This window comes from Lactuca saligna, chromosome 2 (genome assembly GCF_052625555.1).
Source record: "Lactuca saligna cultivar CGN05327 chromosome 2, ASM5262555v1, whole genome shotgun sequence".
Lineage (NCBI taxonomy): Eukaryota > Viridiplantae > Streptophyta > Magnoliopsida > Asterales > Asteraceae > Lactuca > Lactuca saligna.
This window is the reverse complement of record NC_136418.1, coordinates 27,217,954-27,236,991: the sequence shown is the minus strand read 5'-3', so window position 1 is coordinate 27,236,991 and position 19,038 is coordinate 27,217,954. Positions and strand designations below refer to the sequence as shown.

The 19,038-nt window shown below is 35.6% G+C and overlaps 2 protein-coding genes across 3 annotated transcripts; both read right to left on the bottom strand.

Moving 5' to 3' along the window:
• Window positions 1–2,185: 2,185 nt before the first annotated feature.
• On the bottom strand, window positions 2,186–4,370 carry LOC145028820 (putative pentatricopeptide repeat-containing protein At3g15130). Its single transcript, XM_078977549.1, has one exon. It carries the CDS (start codon window positions 4,321–4,323, stop codon window positions 2,470–2,472), a length of 1,854 nt encoding a protein of 617 aa, XP_078833675.1. The 5' UTR covers window positions 4,324–4,370; the 3' UTR covers window positions 2,186–2,469.
• Window positions 4,371–5,020: 650 nt separating this feature from the next.
• On the bottom strand, window positions 5,021–6,732 carry LOC145030820 (tRNA dimethylallyltransferase). 2 transcript variants are annotated; one of them, XM_078979244.1, is made up of 7 exons: window positions 6,564–6,732; window positions 6,352–6,472; window positions 6,203–6,246; window positions 6,024–6,134; window positions 5,802–5,894; window positions 5,468–5,574; window positions 5,021–5,373 (listed from the first exon to the last, which is right to left on the bottom strand). In XM_078979244.1, exons 1-7 carry the CDS (start codon window positions 6,641–6,643, stop codon window positions 5,243–5,245), a joined length of 687 nt encoding a protein of 228 aa, XP_078835370.1. In that variant the 5' UTR covers window positions 6,644–6,732; the 3' UTR covers window positions 5,021–5,242. The 2 variants fall into 2 exon arrangements, with proteins under 2 accessions (XP_078835370.1, XP_078835371.1); XM_078979245.1 differs by having other exon boundaries at window positions 6,352–6,391.
• Window positions 6,733–19,038: the final 12,306 nt, after the last annotated feature.

Below are 19,038 nucleotides of genomic sequence, written 5' to 3'. Positions count from 1 at the left end.
CCAGGTTTCCCAACCCGACCCACTCAGTTTATTTATATCACAGGTGTTGATATGAAGTCACATTATACTAAGAGATTAAGGAGATATAGACCACTAGTGATAATGAATATAAGTTCTGTTTATGCTTATGTTTTTGTATTGACGATGACATCCCAAATGTTTTAAAATGAATAAAAATACTTTTCTTCGAAAATTATTTGATAACTTATTTATCATGTTTTACTGGGAACAAATTCCGCAACATTTTTATTAAAAGAGGTACTCTGATTTTTATAAAACATAAACAAAATCAATCTTTTCTGGCCGTGAAAATGGAGATGTCACAGTTGGTATCAGAGCATTAGTTTAAGCGAACTAGGAATATGGATTTATTTCTAAACTTAAACTTAGAATGCTAAGCGATGATCGTGAGGAGTGTGTCCAATATATTTTAGGTAGTACACCTGAATAGACACAAACACTAGCTTAATTAGGGAAGATGCCTAAAAGGATTTTATGTGCTAAATGATTTGTTATGATTTATGTTATTGTTTGATCGGATCTATGTCTATTGCTGATTGGATCTGGAAATTTTAGGTGTTCAAATTTCTAAAACGTTTAATTACGGTGTTAGAACTAGCATGTAACTTTTCGAAGTTAGAAGGAGGAATACGCGTCTAAATCTTCCTTTATCTATATTCTCGTTTCGATGCACCGAACGCCTGCTTTGGTGTGCAGAACATCATGGTGAAGACTCGTAGTGAACTGAGTGAATGGAGGAAATGAGAAGGCTTACGATACTGAATGGTACCTATCGGAAGATATCGTAAAAGTGATATCATGCGTTTAGAATGCGTCTAATAAATAATACGTCTAGTACGGGAGAAATACATGTTCGATTAGTAGAAAGAAAGATTTTTGGTATAATCCATGAAGTTATCCCATCGTCTGACATTTCTATCACCAACCAAGTGAAGTAGAATTGATGATTGAGGATACGCATGGAAGAAGTCTTAGTAGAGTCTAGGGAAAATTATATGATTGTTTGGACACATTTTTATGTGTTAAAATTGTTTATGTGATAATGACTTGGACAACTATGAGACAATACTTGGACGAGTATGAGTATGTGTAAAAGATAGTAGAGGCTTATACTACCAGAAGCACGGGACTCACGTTTCGATCAGGGAATGTCACAAGGTTAACAGAAAAGTCATATTATTTTGGAAAAATCACATAATTTGTCATTTCTTGTTAACAATATAAAAATAAAAAAAAATAAAAATAAAAAAAAAAAAAGATGTTTTCGTTAATTTGGACAAAATGTTAAATAATCGGGAATTTTTTGTTTAAAAAAAACTTTTAGGACTATATTAAAAAAAATCAAAATAATAGGACTTTTATCCATGAATATCTAATCTCTTGATCATTGTTTTTCTATTGTTTCTTATTTTTGTTGTTTTGCACCTTATACCTCAAAGCACGTGGCTACTTTTTTTCTTTTAAATACAGATACCAACAGTTAAAAAATAAAAAATAAAAATAAAACAACTTAAGATATTTTCTTGATTTTGATTTTAATTCGTTTGGTGGTAGGTTAAGTTTTTTCTTTTTTATTATTGGAAGTTATTTCTTTGGTTTTCAATAGAGTGCTCATTTCCTCGTATTGAATTTAATGTGTATATTAAATATCGTTTAATCATGGTTTTTTTTCCTGAAAAGAATGGTTATATTTATTTATTTACAGTAAAAATAATGATCACGTCGCCTTTAAGGCTATTGCCTATTAGTAAGTCAATCACTATAATCCTAGATTAAGATACAAATCTTATAATTAGAATTTGCAATGATAAGATAGTTGTTGACTCTCTCTCCATCTCACTAAAGTGCATTTGATGATAATATATTTAACTAAATTATATCAAACTATAATTTTTAGAGTTTACATCTTTCAATTATACAACCTTGTAAAACCATGATCATTAGGAATATTTAGAATGAATTTAGTAAACATTAGAACTAAAATGTTCAAAAATCCAATATTTATTATTTTAAAGAAACTTTATACTTCCCACACCTATCTTCTTTTTTTTTTTTTGTAACAATGAACTTAGAAATTTTATCAAACTTAATAGTGTACAATATTAGGGACTTTCTATCTTTACAAAAAAATAATCTAAGGTTTCAAGTCTTTGGAGGTGTAATATAAGATTTCTAATTCCAATTTAGATTGCACTTCTAGTGGGTTCTACACTCTTAAGTCACCACCTATAACATTCTTTATATCTTACATGATTTTCTTGGAATAGTATGATCCACTTGCTAGAAAAATAACGTTTTACATAAACAATTTCAAGGTTTTAAGTACATTGTGGATTGAGCCCATGTAAGCATTGGCCTACATAAGCTCTTATATCAGTTATATGGTAGGCTACTGTGTACCTGATTTACATCTTACATAATGTTTTTAGGACAGTCTGAGCTCAATTTTCATTGGATCCAAGATTGGCCAGGTTTCTTTTTTATTCCCTTTTCTTGCATCAAACGCTTTATCCTAGCAACTTCCTCCCACCTACAATCATCCGCACACTTATTCGACATCAAAACATAACCTCCACTCTCTAATGGCTCAACTTCACATAACTTTTCACAAGCCCATTTCGCCATTTCCAAATCTTTATATAAATGACAATACAATAAAAACACTTTCCAAACAACACTCAAATGCGAAATTCCATTCTCAAAAATAAAACCCTTTGCCTCATTCAACCTACCACCTCTTCCCAAAAGATCCACCATACAAGTGAAATGCTCCACTTGAGGCTTAATGCCATAAAAATCTTTCATTAACATGAAATAATCACACCCTTCTTTAATTAACCCTTGATAACTACAAGAAGTTAAAACCCCTAAAAAAGTTATCTCATTTGGTTCAACCCCTTCGTTTCTCATCATCTCAAAAAGACGAATAGTCTCCTTTCCTTCACCATGTGATGCAAAACTAGATATTATTGAAGTCCATAACACAACATTTCTAATCTTGGATTCTTGAAAAACTAACAAAGAACATTGTAACTTTCCACATTTGGCATACATATCTATCATTGATGAACTTAAAAACACATCTTCATGTCCCGATTTCAAAACATATGTATGAATAAGTTGACCAAGATCCAAAAGCCCGGAATCAGAACAACCAGAAAGAACACTCGCAAGGGTAAATTTGTCAATTTCGCCATGTTCATGAACCATAAAGCTGAAAACTTTTAAACCATCTTCTATCTTACCATTTTGAATGTAACCACTAACTATTGAACTTAGAGACACAAAGTCAACATCTGAAGTTTTGAAAATGATCAATGCCTTTTCCATTTCGCCACATTTGGAGTACATGTCAAGAAGTGAATTCTTGATGAAGGAATCATGGATTCCAATTCTTAGAAGTTTACCATGAATCTGTTTTCCTAAATTGAGATGATTTAAAGAAGATGCTAATATTAAAGCTATTGAGAAAGTAAAATGTGTAAAAGATGTAGCATTTGTCACCATTTGATAAAGAAGTTGGAGTGCCCTTTGTTCATATCCATTTTGCAGATTTCCATCTATGATAGTATTCCAACTTGCTGGATCTTTATTGGGTAATTGAAAGAATAAATCTTCAGCTTTTTTTATATCTTTGTTCTTCAAAAGTGCACTGATCATTATATTCCATGAGACTGTATCTTTATCAGTCATAAACTCAAAAAACTTTGTGGCATAATCAAAAGCCTGACATTTCACATAGAAATCAAGTATGGAATTTTGTAATGTCGTGTCTAAAAAAACCCCTTTTCTCAATATCCATCCAAGAATCGTTTTACCCATGTTAAGCTCCTTTGCACTTCCACAACACTTCAAAACACTCGAAAATGTGAACTGATTTGGGGTAATACGTTCCTTTTGCATCTGGGTAAATAAACGTAAGGCCAGGTTGTGTGATCCAGTTCGTGAAAACCCGGAAATAAGGATAGTCCACGATCGCACATCTCTCTGAGAAATTTCGTCGAACAGTTGGTGGGCAAGTGTTAAATTAGTGAACTTTACGTACAAGCTCAATATATAGTTACTAACTTGTAAGTGACTGATAGCAGCGTTCTTGATTACAGTAGCATGAGCGATCCCCAATGAGATTTCGCTGGTTGGTTTAGGTAAAATTAGTTGTGTGACATCGAAATGATCGGAATCTGAACCTAATGTGTGCAATTGAAGCAATGTCTTCGTTGTGATGATGTTTCGGGGTACAGGTAGAGAGGATGGTGATCGGAAACCAGACAAGGCTACGAATGCATTGTCGATTCGACGCATAGCTACTGAATCATTTGCAATGCTGACAGAGATAGTGATTTTGTAAAAATTTATGAATTGGTTTTGGATATTATACGAAATAATATGATGTTATACTATGTGTTAATTTTAATTTTTTTACTGTTTATGTATTTCTATTTTCTAGTTTGCTAGTTTTATAATGACTTTCAATAAGTATTATTTATTAATTATGATGTTATATTATAAAGTTTTATATTGATATATTATGTATGTTAAATTTTGATTTTTATCTCAAAAACTTAGTTATTTCAAATAAATATTTGTTACTTGTAGTGAAATGTCGTAAAAAAACTAATAAATATAAAGATTGTTTTAGAATTCCAAAAGTTTAAAAAACATATACACCTAGAATGTTCATTTTGTTAGAAAATGAAGTAATTTATTGGCAAAAAAGAAACACTATTTACACCAAACATTATACAGGTTTTGTCATGAAAGGGTGAACTTTATAACATATTACTCGAAGAAGCTTATAAATATAAGCATTCAAAAATGTATAAACATTTGAAGAAATAATATTATTTGTAACCAAATTACCAAAGATGTTAAGAGTATTAACACAATTTAGGTGATTGAACATCATTTAACGAACGATGCATACATCTTGCAAATAGCCAAATACATAAGAATTTTTTTACACTATTACAATTTTTTTTATTATATAAAAATGAAAAAGTTATCTTTACTAGAAAATATCTATTTATGGGATCAAAATGACCGAAAGGTCTTTGTCTTTTCTACATATTTACAGAACTAACATCAAGTCAAAAAATTTGGATGGAGAAGAAATTGACCATACTACCCCTACTTACCAACAAAAAATAGATCTAGTTCTAAACGAACACAAATACAAATCCATGAACCGATTAACAAAAACTTTATCTATAAAGATTCAAATCTAGAGATGGTATTTTTGTTCTTCAGTTTCATAGATTTCTTCCAAAACTAAATACTGAAGTGCAATGGAATACTTAGCACTCTTTGTTAAGCTGCTATTATTCTTCAGAATAAATGATCCAATTCCATTACCTACCAACCACACACAAATAAAAAAATAACAATTTACTTTATGTTAATTCTTATTAATAAAAATTAAAAAAATATACATTTATAGTAACCAAACCTTTGATGGTGAAAATAGAGTTGAGCCATCCCTTGTAAATGTGGAGCAATCTTGGGGTCTCACCATGGTGGGTATCGGATACCAAAAACATACACGGTCCTTTTTCACTGTGTTCAAAATCAGGTGAAAATCTCTACAATCTATCGTAGAGATGAAAACAGACCAGACTTAAAAAAGTTTGGTCTGGTAACCAAACTGGCTTAAAAAAAGCCTAGTTTGGTAACCAGATCGGCTCTGTTTATACAGATTAGAGATGAACAACCAGATCGGGCCTAGGCCCGATCTGATTGTTCATCTCTAATCTGTATAACCAGAGAAAAAAGTTTTTGCTTACTTGGCATGATTGATTGCGTTGCCACACAAAGCTAAAGTTCGGGCTATTGCCAATTCTCTTCCCCGAGGACTATTGTATTTTTGTTGGCAATTTCTTCATTACATAATATAAAAATGTCAATAAGAAGTGGTTTGTAATGGATTAAAATGTAACATTTTAGGGGAAAAGATTGCATTCAGTAATAATACAAAGATCGTCTTTGAGGATGTATATCAAGATTACTTTTCATTAAAAAATTCTCCAAGATCATCAATTATAACCAAAACAGGAAACGTATCATGCATGTGAAATGCAGCAAAGAATTTGTTGATCCCTTCTTCATCCTCTACATACCTAGAAATCAGATCAAAATGTAAATTTAGATGAAAAATGAAGCAGAATATTAGGGTTTCGAAGTTTACTTCATTTGGATGCGATCAAATACATCAGAAGCTGGATCAATTCCCTGTGGAAGGAACATTAACATCCATAACCATAACATTTGATGAGATTGAAGACTAAGAGCTATTAACATATGAGTAATTGTAAACATGATGAAAGGAATAATCACCTGAGAGAGAAAAGGGGGCTTTGTACTTAATTTGCGTCTACTACAAATGAAAACGACTGATTTATTATCGGTGTTAACGATGGAATTGAATGCAAATTGAAAAAGCAGCGATGTCTTTCCTCTGTAACAGCATCAATGGCAATGTTTTAGTCGATTTCAATCTGTGCGAGAGAAAGTGTGTTGTGTATAAGGGAGTAACAGAGAGAACGTACGAAGACGGAGGGCCAGTTAGCAGCATCATTGCATTGTCGGGTGAATCAGGGAAGTTGATGGAGAAGAATCTCTCCACCATTGTTGCCACCGGACTTTGGCTTGTGTTAGCAGTGGTGAGTCGGGGAAACGAGTTCGGTCCTCGGAACACGCTGATTAGTGTTTTTGATTTTTGAGAGGGATAATGACTTAAATGATTATATATTATTAGTTTTGTATAAATTTGTCATCTAACTTTTTTTTTTTTCCATATTTTCTCATTGAAATTGTTAAACCATTTAAAAAACATCCTTATAACCTCCAACAGTAGGTTTACCCAGTTTCCGGCATATCTGACTGCTCCAGCAAAGCTCTGGTCATATTCTCCGGTGAACATGATTTTTCCGACGAACTCAAGTACTCGGGTTTGTTCTCTCCTTATGTCTCTTGTTAGATCTAAACAAAATTTGAACATAAACCTATGTGGGTGTTCGATTTTCAAACTCAAGAACTCAAACCCGGAAATCAATTCTTCATCTTCATCTTCTTCTATTCAAACTCAAGAACACACATCACAAGTTCTAACTCTAAAAACGATTTTTGAAGTGTGTGTATGTTAGATCAGAACACGAACCAAGATCTTCAAAAATTGAACATGAAATTGTTTATGGGGTATTAATAAAAATAACATATATTACAGATTCAGGTTCATCTTCAAGCTCAACTTTTGGGTTTGAAAACCCTAACTCGAGTTCATCTTCAAGCTCGTCAGACCTTCAAGAACTCGTCAGATCTTCAAGCTCAATTTTGAGAAAACTTCCACATGTGAGTGTGCTCATCTTCAAGGAACCTAAAACACACAAACTTGATTTCTTCTTTGTTCTTGGAAATCGATTTATGGGTTTGAAAACCCTAACTCAACTAAGGGCTGTTCTTGAGTTTGATTTTTAGTCTTTATGTGTTTCCGGAATACCATACCAATCCTCGAGTTTGTAAGCTTCAAACAAATCGAAGGTGTATGTGTGTGTTCATCATGTGTATGTATGTATTCATCTTCATATGCGTTCAATTTCTGGAAAAAAAATAACTTACCCCCAAGTCTGAGTTTGTGAGCATAATGTGGAAAGAATTCAAATTGCAGATGGATTCTTCTAAAATAAACTCGAAATCTAGAGTTTTTCGGATGGATTCGTTCATTATGTGTTTCAGATCTTTATCTGGTTCATGTAACACCCGTTTATTTATTAAGATAAATAAATAAATTAATGAACGAATGGTAGTCTAAAATAAATAATTATATATGTAGGGTGTTAGGTTCGAGGAGTTAATTGCCATATTTTTGGAAGTCGGGGGTTAAAAGTGTGTGTTCGGGATTCATTTTATAAATATCTATGAAGACAAGGGCTCCGTGGTAATTATTTGGATTTAATTTAAAGGAAATGAGGTGAAAAGGTGTAACATCCCGAAATATCAAGAGTAGAGTTGAAGGGCTAAAAGAGTAAATTGGGAAAGAGTGACTCGGCGAGTCCATGTGCGGACTCGGCGAGTAGAGTCGCGACCTGGTCGCGTGTTAAGTGGCCGACTCGGCGAGTAGGCGCTGAGTGGAGAAAACCCTAATTCTCGGGGTTGAGCCTTATATAAAGATCACTATGTTTTCCTCCCAGCCTCTTTATCACCCCTTGAGCCCCAGAAAACCCTAAATCACGGAGAAGCACCATTGTTGAGTGGATTGGAGCTTGGAGAAGTAATGGTTGAAGGAATTTTGGGAAGATTGAAGGCTTGGAGCAAGGGGATTTGCTTGGATTCGAATTTCATTGCAGTTGGGGCATCACTTAGAGGTAATATCTCATTATTGACCTGTTGTTATGTTGTTTCTTCATTTTGGGGTTTGTGAGAAATTGTCTATGGATGAAATGGGAAGTCTAGAGGTTAGATCTGAGGTTGCTACCTCAGATCTGGAAGGGAGAAGAATCAGAGAGCATGAAAGTCCCTGTGTTGGAGTGTTTAGTGAAGCTTACATGTCCCAAACCCTAGCCCCAATGTGCAAACGGCTTAGATCTCTTTGGATTCACGTAAAGTTTGCCACTTTACGTGATGAATGGGTTGTAGGAGGCTAGATCTATGTTTTGGATCAATTGCATGGCCTGGAGTGCTTCTGAATGGATTCAGAACGGTGGTACTCGGCGAGTTACATGGGTCGACTCGACGAGTTGCTTGAAGATAGCCTGGAACTCGACGAGTTGGAAGAACAACTCGGCGAGTAGGTTGAAGATAGCCTTGGACTCGACGAGTCTTGTCGAAGAGTCCTAAATATTCTATGGTTGAGCCGAGAATCGGTGAGTCGAGGGATGACTCGGTGAGTCGAGTGCGAGTGGACTCAGAGTTGTTGGACTCGGCGAGTCTCGGGGTGACTCGGCGAGTTAGGTCGCAGATTGAATAAAGTTCTGATTATGGGAACTCGACGAGTCACAGGGTTGACTCGGCGAGTAGGGTCAGTCAGGGGTTGACTTAGACTGAGGACTTTGATTTCGACCAAGGGTTGGCCGTTAACTTTTAGGGTTTGGTCAGCGATGTGGCCTTTGGGCCAAGAGAGAGGTAAAATAGTCTTTTAACCATAAGAGGGTGTTATGAGAGGATTTATTCTAGTCTCGAGAGTTATATTCATGAGAGTATTTGCCTTACGTGTTAGGCGGTGGCGAGTTCGAGATTCAAGTGTGGGGATATCTGCTTCCTGCTTGCCAGGTGAGTCTTCTCACTATACTTTACCTTGAGTAGGTAACCAGAGTTATGTGATTAGAGTATTTGTATGCTATATGTACGTGATGTGTTGTACTGCATTATTTCTATGTGATTTATGTTGTGCATGTTTATAGAGTTGGAACCGGAAGGTTCCCAGAGTTAGAACCTGAGGGTTCACAGAGTTTGGGTGCACGGACCCACAGAGTTATAGCCTCGAGTGGCTAATATGTGTTATGTGTGGTATTTTGGGGAACTCACTAAGCTTCGTGCTTATAGTGTTTTGTTTGATGTTTTTCAGGTTTCTTTTAGTATCACGGGACGGCACCGGCTTGATTGTACACACCAGAGAAAGAGTCATATTTTGGAGGATCCTGGTTTTCTATGCAAGTGAAAATGGAGTTATGTTTTGTAAATCGACTATGAATAAGATTTTAAACAAGTGTTTCTAAGAGTAAAATGATTATTTTAAATGAAAAATTTGTCTTGAAATTTACGGTGTTACAAAAGGGTTGAATATGTCATAATTAAGGTATTGGGGGTTGTTTGGCAAATTTTGTACCTAAGTTGTAAAGGATTTTAATGCTAAGGGTTTAAATGGTAATTATCGGATTCATTTTGAAAGGAAATGTTATGGAGAGGGGCCATTCCTACCATTATGGAGGGAAGTTTGATGAGACATGGTATTTAACTGTTGTATTGCTCTCCGTAACCCTAACCCTAGAGGACCATACAGCCGCCACTTCTCTCCATCCTTATGCCCCTCATCGGCACCACCACCACCCCCATTTTCCGATCAGCGAATGGCCGCCATTCGAACACCGAGTCTCCACCGCTCTTCACCTCCTTCTTCTTCTACAGTTGCTACCACAATACGTTGCATCCACTACCCGCTACCACGCAGGTCGGAGCCGCCCAACCGCTAATGGAAGTCGTAACCACCGCCATGGCGTGCGTTGTTGATGCTGCGTTTCGATGGTGACGTGGCCGCTGCCTGCTGCCTTGGTATTGAGTGCCTTCGTAGTGTGGTTGTCGAAGGCATAACCAATCGTGAAGGTGTCGCCGCCACCTCCTTTATTCCTGTTACGTCGTCACAGGTCCACTGTCGCTTCTGTGACGCCTTCGAGCTCCGTCCGTTGTTGCCGTCGATGATTGTATATGCTATCATCGTTGTCGGCTGCCATATGCCACCAAGAGGGTGGTTGAGTTATTTTTGCAACCTGGTGTGTGTATGTTGTTTTATTTCCACTATTGGTGTGTGATGTGTGTGCTTGGGAGGTTTGTTTTGCCGGAAAGCAAGTGCACCACCATGGTGGTTGTCGCTGGTTATAGCTTTTCTGCCACCACCGGCCACCATAGGGGTGGTTGTGTGTGTGCGCGTGGGTTATTTTTAGTGTGTATTATTGAGTTGTACATTTTAATGGTGCCAAAATAATAATAGAAATCTCGAAACCACCACCATGAGGTGGTGGCTGCCGCCACCGACCGCCGTTGTCGGGTGGCGGTGTGCCTCGTTGTATGGTGACTCGTTTGTGGTGTTTGGACAAGGGACGTAAACCCTATGGGCCCAATGAAGCCCTAATTGACATTAAAGCCCAAACATGTGTCTAATGGGTTTAATGGACCCTAATGGATCTAAGGACTTAGCTAATGGGCCTATTGGGCTAAGTTGGGTTGGAAACCCTAATTAGGGTTTGGAAAACCCTAATGCCATGAAACCCTAATTTGGGGTTTATCGGGATTAATTAATGAACTCGTAATATTAATTAATAATCATTGCAATCAACCTAAGTCAACATTGGACTTAATGGATTAAGTCCTTAATGGGTTAAGTAGGAAACTTAACCCTAATCATCATTTTATGTGAAATCCTAATTTCACTTGGGTTTATTGTTGGGCCTTTCTATTGGGCCTTGATGATTGGGTTATTAACAAGCCATCCAGGATCAAGCAAATGGATTAGAATAATTAATGGGCTTTGTAGTAAGGCCCATATGAGGAGATGGGCCCAATTTGGAAAATTAGGCCATAGATGGGCCATAGTTTGGGCCTTTATAAGTATGTGATATTAAGCGATTAGAATGTTGAATGTTGGACTGGACTAAATGGTTGGGCCTTATGGTAAGACCTTGTAAGGGTGTGGGTCCAATTTAGAAAATTGGGCTATATGATGGGTTTTGACTCATAGTTGACTTTTGGGCCTATGGCTTGGGCCTTGGGCTTGCATAAAGCCAAGCTTGGGGTAATGTAGTAATTATCCAAAGTATGTACTCATGGTTATGTAGTGGGACCCAATTATTAATTGGGTGTTATTTTGGTGTTGACTGTTCGGGAATCTGTTAGCTAGCAGTTGGGGTTGAGTCTGCGGGACTTCAGCAGTGTGGGATTGAGTCTGCGGGACTTCAGCAGTGTGGGATTGAGTCTGCGGGACTTCAATAGTGCGAGGTGAGTTACCTTCCAGTAGGGGTGGGTCTAAAGCCGCAATGTCGGCCCACCAACAGGGGTAGTTGGTAGATACCGGTTGAAAGATACCGATGACGGATACCGGTTGTGGCAGATACCAGTTGAAAGATACCGATGGCGGATACCGGTTGAAAGATACCGATGTCAGATACCGGTTGAAAGATACCGATGGCAGTTACCGGTTGAAAGATACCGAAGGGGTATATAGAACCCATGCAATGCTTATATGTATGTTTATGATATGTTAGTATGTGATCAACATGTTTATGATTTGTTAGTATGTAATCAGCATGTTTATCATGTTAGTACGTGATCAATATGTTTATGACATATTATTATGTGATAGTGGTAGGGGTGAAATAGTCCCCAGTTACCGGTTGAAAGATACCGATGGCAGTTACCGGTTGATAGATACTGATGGTGTTATGTGGTATGTGGTATGATGGGGGAACTCACTAAACTTCGTGCTTACGGTTTACATTTTTGGTTTCAGGTACTTTGTTTCAAAGGAAAGGAGTCGTCTTGGTCGCAGCGCATCACACTATGTTTTCCGCACACGAGATCCTTGGGATTATACTCTGATATGGTTTCATAATGTTATATTTTGATTATTCACACTTTAGTTTTATGTAATAACTTAATTAAAAATGAAATTTTTGGCCTTGAATTTTGGGATGTTATAGTTCATCAGGATTGTTCATCGTGTTTTTGAGAGCTTCTTCATATTTGAGTGTGTGTGTTTGTTCAGAACACGAACCCAGATCTGGATGTGTGTGTGATTTCGTTGTTTTATAGATTTTCCATAAATGATTTATTCAGATTTGAGTGTGTGTATATGTGGGCTAGATCCAGACACGATCCTAGGCTCAAGAAACTGATTCAGGTTTGCTTAAGAACACTATGGCCGGAGGTTGAAGATGATGAATAGTGATCTGATGGAAAATCATGAATGTTGGAGTTTTGAGTTTGCCGGAAAAATCAGGAACACCTAGAAAAGATGACCAGAGCTTTCAAATACGTTGGAAACCGGCTAAATAACCAGATCTACTTGAAGGAGACAAAAATATTAGGTCTTTAAGCTCCATTTTTTTAATATGAAGATCTGGAAAGGCTAAAAAGGATGAATGAGAGGTTTTTCATATGTTTGCTTTGGATAGAAGCTTAAATCTAGGTCTTTGAGCCCCTAATCTACATTTTTTAAAGACAATAAGATCTTTGTCAAACTAGAAGTAGAGGGCTACCACAACCACCAAGCAATTCTTCCTCCTCCGCCACCTCTCATCACCGAAAACTAACATCACTCACCCGTTTCTTTCCATATATATGCATCTCATCTTCCTACATTCTATTTCAACTAAAATCGTTCTCATAGGTTTCAAAAAAATGATTAAAGATGCATCTAAATCATCTTGCAATTTAGGGTTACGATTGAAGATCCAACCACCTCAGTACAGTACACCTTGATCTTCATGAGATCATCAGACATGGATTAGTTGGAAATCAGAAAAAGATTTTTGCATAAAAACTTTGTTGATTTTAGCCTCTCAGTGGTGGTTTCCATTGGCTGGGGTAGGTGGTGCTAATGTTGGATTTGATTTTAGATATATCAGGTGGGATAAAGATAGTATATTGGAAGAGATAATGGAGTAAAGGACCCATATTTTTTATTTTTAATTAGAACAAACTAATAAAAAAACTGAAAAATAAATTTTAAGGGCATTATAGCCATTTCATATTAGGCACAAATTTCCAACATAATAAAACCAAAACTTAGGGATTGTTCGAGTGCAAAACAAAAGATAAGGGTCAAACACAAATATTTTGAAAACCACATGGACAATATCTGTAAATTGTTCTTATTATTATTACTATTATTTTTTTGGATTGTGTTTAAAAACAGTTTTGTTAAAAATACTTATTAGCTTATATAAGATTAAAATGTGATTTTTAAAATAAATTTAAATTCATTTATATGATGACAAAAAGCTATAACTTTTAAGATTTTTTTAGCATTTATCAAAGAGAAATTAAATATCCTCTTACTTTTCTTCGTACTTATCTTCCTACCTATGTGAAATGATGACAATTGACTTAAAATATTATTAATTTTAACAAAATATAAAATTTGTCATCATTTCATATGGATAGGAAGATAAATAGGAAGAAAAAGAAGGATGATTAATTTCTCTTTATCAAAATACTAGGTGAATGCTCGCTCGTTACGCGAAAAACACCTATATAGTTGAAGTCTTTACAAATATATGTTTTTTTTAAATATAACAATAATGTTGTTGTTAAATTTGATATCATAATTCATATACTAAATTGATATAATATATTGTTTATTTTGAATTATATGATAATATATATACATCTATTATAACTGCATTATTTCAATAGTTTGAATGACTTCTATCCGCGAATTACACGTGAATAAAATTGTTAATTAATTTTTAAAAATTTATTTTCTTAATGTTTTAATATCTATCATTATAATTATTTAAAACATCCAACATTGTTTTTTGATTTTAGATGTAACAATATAATCATTTATATAGAGTTATCTTTAACTATTGTTACTGTAAGTTATTTTAAGCTACTTATTTGAAAACTTTTAACGATTATAAAAATATATTTAGGAAATATTTTAGTTAAATTGATATTACAGTTTAGTTTTTGCATTTATCACTTTTAACTATTTAGAAAATATTCTTTGGTTTTTTGAGTGGAAATGAAATTTATATTTAAATTGACAATGTAATGTTGTATTTAAATTAATAATTTAAGTATTTTTGTCTAAACTGTTCAAAAGTTGTAGTTTTAAAGTGATGATGGTCTACATACAACAAAATTTTAAATCTATTAAATTAAGTATAATATGTTAAAAGTTAGAAACATAACTTTATAAGTAGAAGTAAAGATATTATTTTAAAATTAAAATTTAATTTATTTATGATTACACTTTAGGTTTGATATTTATTTAACCTTATTAACCAACTTATAATCATTATTAGAAAGACACTACAATTTATCACTTTTAACTATTTACAAAATACTTTTTTGGTTGTTTAACGTAAACTACAATTTATATTTAAGTTGACCTTGTAATGTTATATTTAAATTAATAATTTAAGTATTTTATACAAATTGTTCCAAAATTGTATCTTTAAAATGATAATGGTTTATATCCAACAATATATTAACACTAAGTAGAAGTAAAGATATTATTTAATATTGAAATTTAGTTTATATATTATTACACTTTAGGTTTAATATTTATTTAACCTTATTAACCAATTATAAATATTATTACAAAGAAATTGAAAAGTCATAGGAGTTTCAAATGAATGTGGTGAAAGGAAAAATGCATGGGAGTTTCAAATGCATGAGATTCAAGGAAAAATATTAGGTTTATAAGATATATAGATATAGATATAGATATAGATATAGATATAGATATAGATATAGATATAGACTAGTCCATCATACAGTAAGACAAATGACAAACATTGTACTCAATTGTTTCCAAGTAACAGTCTCATTTTTAATGGATAAATTGTAACATCCTAAAAATAATGATAAAATTTCATTTTTAAACTCATCAAACCCATATATTATATTTCTTAAAACTATCATAATACAAATGAATCAAAGTCATCAGAGTAAAATGATCATCGATGCATAAATCATGAGGGGATGTGCAGTCAAGCTGGGTCCTTCCCCTTGAAACTGGAAGTACCTGAAAATGTTTAAACCACAAAATATAACCACAATGCTTAGTGAGTTCCCTATAAATACAATATGTCATACATTTAATTCCATGGGCTACCCCATGGTCTTTCATATAAGTGTCATGGGCTACTCTTATGGTCTTTCATACCATTGTCATAGGCTGCCCCCATGGTCTTCCCTTGTAGTGCCTTAGCTGCCCCGAGGTCTTATACACAAGTTTCATGGGCTACCCCCATGGTCTTTCATAAAAATGTCACAGCCTACCCTCGTGATCTTCCATGCAAGTACCATAAAGACAACTAGAATTCTACATAGTATAGTGAGAAGACTTACGTTGCAAATACAGTCAAAAGTCAATGGTTCGGACAATCAGGAAATAGGTGCTACACGCCACCTAGATAACTACACAAGATGAATCATTAGTCTACCTATCAAAACAAACAATATGACCAAAAGTCAATTAGGTCAAAAATTAACCCTTAAAGTCCATGACCAAAGTCAAAGTCAAAATTGCCAACAGCAAGCCTCCACGTCGTGGCCTTCCATTGGCCATGTCGTAGGCACAAAACAAAAAAAAACAGTCGTTTAATCCCCAGTCGCCATGTTGTGGCAACCCAAGGCCACGTCGTAGGAACAGGTCTGAACAACTTGATCAGGTTAAGTCGCATTCTGCCAATTCCAAGGGCTCCAAAGCCCAAATTTGCTCCTTCCCAAGTTCATGATGGATAAAGTTTCCAACTTTATCCATTAAGACAAGATCTCTAAACCTAGATCCCTAAACACTTAAAGACGTAAAGACCTAGCCATTAATCCCTTAATCACTAAAGACTTTCCCTTAAACTTTCCAAAAGGTTTTCCTTCACCTAATGGATCATAAAGATTAGTGCTTTATGGACATGCATGTCCAATGCATGTCTCTTCCATTTTAGGTCAAAAATGTTGATGAAAAGGGCTCAAACACATGCATGATTTCCAAACCACAACAAACTTCTAGATCTATGAGATATAATGATCTTGGGACTTAGAGAAATCATAAAGTTACAAACTGTATCTATTAGCTTCACTCGAAAAGCACAAAATGTTGGGTTTTATTTAAAAACTAGTTTCAAAAACTACAAATAATGGCAAACGGAAGACTTGAGTTTTATAAATAACATAAACACTTTATCATCCACCACAGATCATCTTGCAAGTAGTAGAAAGATTTAAAGCACAGCCATAGAAGAAAAAAGAAGCAACAAACTTTGATGAACTTTAGGTCCTCTAAGGGAGGCTTGAATGTTAAAGAAGATGGGTGAACCAAAACAGACACCAACAATGTGTCAAGTTGATGTAATGCTAGTTACAACTCTTAAGCTTTAAGTCAAAACAAGATTATGACTTAAAGAGAGGATGCAAGAAACTATTATCTTCAAAGTGCAAGACTTGAGAGAATATAGAGAGGGAAGCAAGAGTTCTCAGATTTTACTTGGAAGAGTGACAAACAAATGAATCTACTCTCCATTCTTTAAAGTATAATGTTAATCCAAGAGTCCTTAACCATTAAGCACTTTAGACAACCTTGTCCCCATGCTTTGAATTATTTTGATTAAATAAGTAAGGAAACTATGCTTCACTTTTCCCCTTAGTATGGCCGGCCATATGTGGGAGAAAAGAAAAGAAGAGTTTATATTTTATAAACTCAAAGTTTATAAGATATAAACCTTGTCTTTTCCTAAAAGACAAAAGGCTTTCCAAGTCTAAAATATTGTACATGACTTATTAATTCATACCTTATGAAATAATGTGTTACTTGTATTGTAAATTAATTATTTCCATGAAATAAATATTTTTCTCATTTTATTATAAGAGTTTATGAATATTTATAAAATCAATTCCTAATAAATAATCAATTGTATCAAGTTGTTGTTAGTGTGACCCTTAGGATCATATGTTATTTAGTAGTATCATTTTAATATGTCTCGTGAGCAAACTTGATATTTCACAAAAGGGTGCTAACATGAAAGATAACCTTAGATCCACTAAGAAGAAACTAAAAGATTAGATCAAGAGTCTTTACAAATGGTCCAACAAGGTGTTTCCGGAGATTGGGGAGTATTGCTAGCTTGCTTCTTGCTCCAAGCCTTCCTCTACTTCCTTTAAAATGCACTAAAACACTAAGGGCGTGTCGGCACGGAGCGTTTGGGAGCTTCTAGCTTCTAGCGTTTGACTAAACGCTTCGTTTAAAACAAAAAGTCTTGTTTGGCACTACAAGAATCTAGCGTTTAGTTTAATCAAAACGATTCAAATCCAAAAGCTACTTCATGTAGCGTTTAACAAAATGCTACAAGCTATAAGCTACCCGCTACCTACTAAAAGCTACCCGCTACTAGCTAGTTTGGCCAAACGCCCTACAACATCCATGGTATGCAGATGGCATATAAATCAATCATTAGCAGGCCATTAAATTTTAAAATAACCTTTCTTATATCGATGTAGTACCATAACAATAAAATCATAAACAGAAATTGAGTTTGGAATACATACCAACGATCTATTGTGGCTCGATCTTAACTTCCTACGGGACCGTGGGCACTGAAGCCCGAACTCTCTCCACCTCCAAAATAGGACAACAAGACTTGAAAAGACCTGGCTGGCGACAATGAAAACATATATGATCCTTCTTACAATCTCGGTGTACATGCCCTCTTTCTCCACACTTGAAACACCTAAAATTGTGACAAGCAAACCCATGGGTTCCCCCACACTTGCCACACACCTCCATGCCTCCCTGACTCTCAACACACAAATCTGCCAGATTAGGTTCTCCGCCCTCTTCCGATCGTCCTGAGGTAAGTGCTCGCTTCCTTTTTCCGAGCTGTCTATCCAAACCAATCTCCTGTTCCTGAGTTACCCCGACTACCCCATCAATCGTCTGAACAGTCACTGTCTGGCCATGAAACCCGACAGTTACCCTGTCAGTAACGTGCTCAATAATGTCGGGTAACTCCTTTTGCACGGCCCGCGAAACCTCCACCACAATCCAATCATGCAGTGAACTCTCCTGAAGACCAGGTGCGTAACCCACCTCCTATCCCTGACGACAAGAGCTAATAACCGGAACCTTCCTCCCGAGGGATCCCAGAGATCCATAAATATCGGGCCCCAAAGGAGCCCCTAACTTCCCCACAGCAATCTCAGCCCGGAAGGCCTCGAGGTAGCTATCCAAAATTCCCTCCTTGACCGTACCGAAGATCAAACGAGTCTGATCCAGAATACCACGTGTAATCTCAACTAATTCAAACTCTCTCATCTGCTCCTCGAGCTGATTGGCTCCCGAACCCGAGCCTGATCCCTCACCGGCGTCCGAACCGCCCACTGGTCTATCTCGTAGTGTCACCATGTTGCAAACATATCATAACAACCATCTGAATTCTCAATACTATCGAGGGATCCCGAACACACTACCAATTCCCTCGTTTCATCTTAACTCTGCTTGGTTCAAGTATGGATCCTCTGCTTTCAGTAGTACGGGCCCATACTACCTTCCACATCTATGCATACTTTCCTCATGAATTGCCTCGACTC